General features: G+C 43.3%; 1 protein-coding gene across 1 annotated transcript; it reads right to left on the bottom strand.

The window, feature by feature from the left end:
* Window positions 1-1,481: 1,481 nt before the first annotated feature.
* zgc:154093 (uncharacterized protein LOC777623 homolog) lies at window positions 1,482-7,201 on the bottom strand. The gene is made up of 2 exons (XM_033977072.2): window positions 7,087-7,201; window positions 1,482-3,955 (listed from the first exon to the last, which is right to left on the bottom strand). The coding sequence occupies exon 2, from the start codon at window positions 3,869-3,871 to the stop codon at window positions 3,089-3,091; it is 783 nt and encodes a 260-aa protein (XP_033832963.1). The 5' UTR covers window positions 3,872-3,955; window positions 7,087-7,201; the 3' UTR covers window positions 1,482-3,088.
* Between the last annotated feature and the right edge of the window lie 180 nt (window positions 7,202-7,381).

Consider the following 7,381-nt stretch of genomic DNA (forward strand, 5'->3'; position numbering starts at 1 on the left):
CATAACCATTCCTTACACAGCTTCAGAGAAGTTTCAGAGAGTTTGAGATTCCGTAAAGTAAACAAAGAGTACAATAGAGCAAGCCAGAAGAGTCATTAAAGGTTGAATGGAGGCCATTAAGGCTGAAACTGTCAGCAATAGCTGTTGGCAGTTTCAATGTAGTTAGCCCCTCCCTTTAGATAGATATAAGACAGGGTCCACCAGCAATCTGATCACAACTGAAGAAGCGGCTTGGATGAGCAGCGAAACGTCTTCACTCCTACGTTTTGTCCAGTTGACAGATTTAACTTGGGCTTTTACTGTTCACTAAAATTATTTGGATAATTTCAACGCTGGATTTGCCACTATCTACTGAACAAAAGGTAAAAGAAGCTGTTCCGCTTCGTGACATCACAAGGTGAAACAGCATTTTGAGCACGAGAGATACTGACTAATAAAGGTTTACTAAAACATGTGTGAACGAAACATAACACAACTCTAGGTATGTTTTCGAGGAGATAACATTATAACATGGCTAAAAGCTCAATTTTTGAGAAAAATAAGATCTTTAAGGTACACTGCCCAACTTTCTCTTAACAGTGAGTAGCCAAAAATTGTACTCAAGTGCAAAGTAACGGTCCAAGAAATAAAATTAAAAGGTATTTGGGAAACTACTCAAGTAAGAGTAATTTGTGTAACTGTCAGGACATTACAAGAAACACAAACATTCAAATAATTTCATATCCCCAACATGAAGCTTTTGTCACTTATAGACTTACTCACAGTGGAAAGAGTAACCACAACTTTTACTCAAGTAAAAGTACTGTTACTTCAATAAAAATATTCCTCAAGTAGGAGTAAAAGTATGTTGCTTAAAAAGTACTCTGAAAAGTGCAATTTCTTTAAAAACTTAGTCAAGTATATTTAACTTAGAAAATTTATTTGAGTACTACCCACCTCTGCTTTCCTGGTGGATTCAGTGTAAGCCCTCATTTGTCCAGAAGTGGTCCAAGGAAGTAAGGGTCAGCCGGTTGAGGTTTCATTTATAAAGCGTGGGTACATACAAAAATGTTACGTAGACAAATTTCCATGTTAAGGTTATGATCAATAAAAACACAACTTTATATAGAAATGAGCGGTCAAGTCCAAAAACTCTGAACATTGATGAGACAGAAGGAGATCTGTGCTAAGAAAGATGGAAATAGAGCAAATAGGGGAAGTTTGCGTTTTGTTTGTCTCATCCAGGCCAAAAGCAGCTTGAAAATGACTTTTGGATGTTAGCAGTGTTGGGAAGTAACAGAATGAGAATGCGTACACTGAGAATACATATTCAGAATACAAATTTTGAATACCTGTATTCTAGTGCAGTTGCTCTTTCATTTGGTGGTATTCAGAAGACATTTACTTTCCTAAAATCATTTAAATCATTGTTGTTTAATTGATCACACAATTTAGGATTCCAGCTGCACACGATTAGTAAGAAAAACATGATAAAATATGATAAACATAAAGCTGTTTTTAATGCTATGTTGCACCTTTACTAAGATATAAAAGCATTCAAAGTATTCAGAATACAGGACTTCCCATGTATCAGAATATGTTGTAAAATACAGAATATTGAATACCTGCATTAAAATGTAACTAAGTATCTCTTGACGTTAGATGAACCAAATATGTAACGGTCACATATATTATCACTTTATAAAAATACTTTGAAAACAGGTTATAGGCTATATAGGCTACATGTGAGAGACACTGAGCTGTGGTTCAAATGTGGCATTGTAGTATAGGTTATCTGCCCCACACGAGGACATGCCAGAAGTACGCGACGTGGTTGAGGTAATGTTTAGCCAAGCCTTGTCAGTCTAATACTTTTAAAGGAGGGGTATTATGCAAAATAGATTTTTTAATTTTTTTTTGCTTTCTAGCATGTGATAATGGTGTTCTCTCATCAAAAACATGCCTGAAGAGGTTTTAGATGTCATCCATGCATGTTTGAGTATTTAGCGATCTCTCCCGGGCCCTATTCGAACCCTCCTTATGGTTAGCTAGATTCTGTGCAATGCTCAGCCCACCAGCCTACATCACCCTCTCTCCAATATACAAATGCATGATACAAAATTGTACACAGCAACTTGACAAACCTGATGCAACGTGCAGTAGTTTCATTAGTGGGATGCATGTTGACTGTGTTGTGATAGAGCTCTAACTTAACGCAGGGAGCAAAGGGAGAGGGGACTCAGAGCGTCAAAAACAAGTTAAACTTGTTACATGTTAATACATTATTTTTGGTGAATATAGCATTTTCAAAACAATAAATGGTAACATGGTGATCTAAATATGTTGTGTTAGTTGGACCACTACGGAACCTACCTGGACAAGTGAAGGATTACAGAGATATGAGACCACATGGTAATATAAAAGAAAGTGCTACAATCTAATGCTGAAAATCACATTCTATTGTCTAAAGAAAGATTGGTTTTAATTATCATTGTGTTATGGAGTATATTCCTTAGCAACAAAATTGAGTTTGAAATTTTTGTATTGTGACAACACTAGAGTGAAGCTCCAAAGGACTCCCACCTGGATGATAGAGTATATACTGTAACATTTATTGACTCATGTACATTGGGACTCTCCTCCCCATGTAGTTTTACATCCTGCTGTATACTGCATACATGGCCTTAGCTCTGTGCCTCTCCTTAGCAGCTCTTGCACTTTTATATCCATCTTCAGTATCCACTTGAATCTTCAGCTTAAAATAAAATAGTCTAGTTAAATAAATGTTTCTAATTGACATCATACAAAATACATGTGTGTAGTTTTAAAGGCATAAGTGGTTGACATGGGTTCAAAGTTGAAGTAATCCAGAGTTCTACTCTGGAGCACAGTATTCACAGATTAGTGTTATACACTATATTTGGTCTCATAGATGAAGCCTGTGTACATTCTCTGTCATATGTAAAGTAGAGTGCACTGAAACTAAATAAACTCTATTTGCATTGTTTTGTAACAATGCTACACATCTCCCCTCCACCAAACACTTTCACATCATCCTCCACTGAACACGATCTGGGCATGGTGGTGTTTGTGTGATCAGGACCAGATCTCAGGGGCCCGGGGCTGGAGAGGGGCCCCTGTAGCTGTCCATGATTCTCAGTACGTCGTCCAAGATGGAGGGTCCCAGGTCCAAGTCCAGTGCAGCCATGGATTCCGAGTGAGGAAGTGTGGTGGAGATAGGTGGCGGCAGAGGGGAGCCATCACTGCGCAGGTCTTCATTACTGAGACCAGCATCTGAGTCCAGTGAGAGGCCCTGTGGGAACCCCAGGGGCCCGCAAGTGTCCAGCAAGGAGTCCTCCGATGATGAGTTAGATGAGGGAACCAACCGCTGTATGGTGGGCGATAGGGAGATGTTGGTTTGTCCACAGAGGGCTGACCCCTGGTGAGGGGGCGTGTCCAGATGTGGACAGAGGGCGGACTCTTGGTGAGGGGGTGCATCCAGGTGTGGACAGGAGGAAGGCCCATGCTGAGGTGGTGTGTCCAGGTGCAGACGAGGGGGTTTAGGCGGCGCGTCCTCCTGGGCCATGAGCAAGGGCAGAGAGGTGGCTGTCCACAGAGGCTGGGAGTTCAAATTAAAGGGGCCCTGATGTGGGTGGAGAGCCTGAGGGGAGGACCTATGTCCGTTGGGAGGGGGAAGCATGTCCATGTTGCCCTGAAGGAAGGCCACGTCTCCAAACATGTCGCCCAGTCCCTGTAGCCCCACATGGGCACTGTGCCTCACGTCGCCCAGAGGCGGGCTGATCATGTCCCCAGACAGGACATCCCGGAGCTTCAGCTTCCTGCCTCTCCGGTCTGTGGGAGTTTTCAGGTAGATGGGTGTCTTTGCAGGCATTTTCCAGCAGCGAGGAGGGCCAGCTCACTCCTCCCCCTCCGGCACAGTTCCTTCCCCTCCAGAACAGCACTGCACACGGCCCACCTGTGGGAAGGTAGAGATCAGAGGTCACAAAGTCAAACCAGTGTCTGTGAAAACCGCCATCAAAGGATTTTCCAAAAACACTTGAATACAACACTATTCTCACTGACAAAAAATAAATGACAGCGCTGGAAGAAGGTTATGCTGCTCCATTCAATGATGTGCGTACACACTGCTACAAACTGTGGACCTGCACACTGTTACACACTGTGGGCATACACATTGTTACACACTGTGGGCATACACATTGTTACACACTGTGTGCTACACACTATTACCTACACACTGTTACACACTGTTACGCACTGTGGGCTTACACATTGTTACACACTGTGTGCTACACACTATTACCTGCACACTGTTACGCACTGTGTGCCTACACACTGCTACATACTGTATGCCTACACACTGGTACGTACTGTGTGCCTACACACTGCTACGTACTGTGTGCCTACACACTGCTACATACTGTGTGCCTACACACTGCTACGTACTGTGTGCCTACACACTGTTACGCACTGTAGGCCAACACAATATTACGCACTGTGTGTCTACACACTGTGGGCCTACGCACACAGGTAGGTTCTTTTAGGGTTTGGGTTCTGTCTTGCTCTGCTCAGGGCACATTCCTCTGTGGCCAGGTCACACACAGGTACTGCAGTAGTGCTGCAGAAGAAGACATGTAGTACTGCTATATTCAAAGCCAGACTTAGAGAGCCTTATCCATGTATTTGTCTCCAGTAGGTTAGACTACTGTAACGGCCTGCTCACTGGCCTCTCCAAACGAGCGTTAAGACAGCTGCAGTACGTCCAGAATGCTGCTGCTCAGGTCATGACTAGAACCAGGAAGTATGAGCACATAAGTCCTGTGCTCAGGTCTCTGCACTGGCTTCCTGTAGCTCAAAGAATAGACTTTAAAGCAGCTCTGCTTGTGTATAAGTCTCTCCATGGCCTAGGTCCAAAGTATATCTCTGACATGTTAGTGCCATATGAACCATCTCACAACCATCTCACACTCTCGCACTCTCGCACTCTGAGGACTTCAGGGACCGGCCTCCTGCTGGTGCCCAGAGTCAGAACTAAACATGGGGAATCAGCGTTTAAGTTTTATGCAGCTAAAACCTGGAACAATCTTCCTGAAGATGTGAGACAGACCTCTACTTTGACAATGTTTAAATCCAGGCTCAAAACAGTTCTCTTTAGCTGTGCATATGATTGAAAGGTTTTTATTCTGCACTCTTCTGTTTTAATGGTAATTTTATGATGATTATTTATGATTATTTATGTTTTGATTTGAGTGATTTTAATGTCTTTCTTATTCTGTAAAGCACTTTGAATTACCTTGTGTACGAATTGTGCTATACAAATAAACTTGCCTATATTGCAGTATAGTGTTGTATCAATGTAGTCTTAGTGCTGCAGTACGTCTGTAGTAGCAGCTGTATTTCTGTAGTAGCTGCAACACTTCCGTAGTAGTTGTAGTACTTCTGTAGTACTGATGTAATAGTGCAGCAGTACTGATGTAGTAGTGCAGGAGTACTTATGCAATAGCAGTAGGAGTTCTGTAGAAGTTGTGGTCATTCTATAGTAGTGGTAGTTCTGTAGTATCTGTAGTACTTCTGTAGTAGTGCAGTAGTAGTTCTGTGTGATGAGGTCATGTGAGGGGCCTGTGTGCTGCTCTGTGATCTTGTACTGCAGAAGTAATGATGCAGACTCCTGACTGACTCATGACAGGGTAGGACAGGGCCTAGGGGCAAGAGCATAGGGTAAAAGGCTGGGATATGAAACTATGGTAAGGAGAATGGCATAAGAGGCTGGGGTAATGGCCGTGGGTAGAAGGCTGGGGCAGGGGGCTGGTGTAAAACGCTAGGGTAAGAGTCTGAAATAAGTGACTGGGGTAAGTGGCTGGGGTAAGAGGCTGGGGTAAGAGGTAAGAGACTGAGTGAAGAGGCTGGGAAAAGAGATGCTGGGGTGAGAGCTGGGGTAAGAGACTGCAGTAAGAGTAAAAGTCTGGGGGTAGGAACTACTAAATCAAGCGGAAGTTTTCCATTTGTGGAACAGTCCAAACCACAGTGTCACCACATTTAAAGAGAATTTTATGAACATAAATCAATTTTATAGTAAGCATAAGGCTACACAGTTTACAAATTGATCTTGCCGCAGTCTTATAGCTGTGTAGGCTATTTTTTTTACAATTTGACTTTAAATAAACTTTCTTTTATGTCATTATACTAGTTTAAAATATACTTCTCTGTGGTTCTGCTTAATATGTTTTACTACTCTATATGAAGGACAATACGCTTTTCTTTCTTTTTTTTTTCTTCTTTTTTTTTTGCAAATACCATAATTTGAAGAACTTTATTGTCTAACTTGTGTTTATATTTTCTGATTCTTCTGAACAAGCAAAAGTTCAGTTTGGGAGCAGAGTTGGAGACAGGTTTGCTGCTGGTCAGACCTCACCACCAACAACCACAACCACCCAGGCCAAAGTGAAACCACTGTGTTTAATTTTTTACTCATTAGGTTGAGCGCTCTAGGTTTGGTGGTAAACATTTGATTATTAGAAAACAATGTGTGAGAAACCATCTCCGTGCGCAGGATGAGGGGGTTACATAAGCGCTGCTGGTCGCTTCCTGAAGCCTCACACTGGACTCCAGAAAGGAAACGCCAGCGCCAGCAAGGACGCAGCCTGCGCATCCTCCAAATGTTAACAACACTTACGCAACATACTTTAACGAGACTTTTGGGTTTGTAAGGCCTACCTCCACCTCGTATTGGGCTATTGCGCCAGCTGTGACAGACTTAGTCAAAGTTACAGAATAGTGACCACTCCTTATGGGACATGTCCTGTCCGCTGGAATAACCTCGCTGTGGACCCAGATTACAGACATAAAGTTTGTGGTTGACGCTCGGATCACTCCAGCCACAGGAGCGTCTTTCTGCTCTACGTGGCCACGCTTTTGAGGTTTTGACTCCATCCCGACCCCCCCAACCCGAAGTTGAAAATTCTGGTGGACCGCGGGGCACGTGCGAGCGTGACCGCGTGCGCGCTCTGCTGTTCACCGATAAATAACCTGCCCCGGGCCCAGTGCCCGCGATTGAATTATAAATTGCCCCAGAGTAGGTCACTATACCTTCAGCTGTCTTTGGTCCTATGGTTTCGTTCCGTGTTATCCCGTCCCAAACCGGGGTGAGGTGTGGTCTGCTCTATCTTCTCCCAACTCCAAGTGGACAGTCTATGAAGTTACGCCTACGCACTGCCGCACGTCCGCCTTGGCCTTTCACAATAAACTCGGATGTAACAGTGACAAACAATTCAATCGTATTTTACATGGGCCTAAAACGTTTTTACCTCCAGTCTCACGGGCTGTCTGCCTGTAATCTCAACTTCACAGGCAGCTTCAGATATTCTGCTCACAGATAGGTTCT

Source organism: Periophthalmus magnuspinnatus, chromosome 13 (assembly GCF_009829125.3).
Source record: "Periophthalmus magnuspinnatus isolate fPerMag1 chromosome 13, fPerMag1.2.pri, whole genome shotgun sequence".
Lineage (NCBI taxonomy): Eukaryota > Metazoa > Chordata > Actinopteri > Gobiiformes > Gobiidae > Periophthalmus > Periophthalmus magnuspinnatus.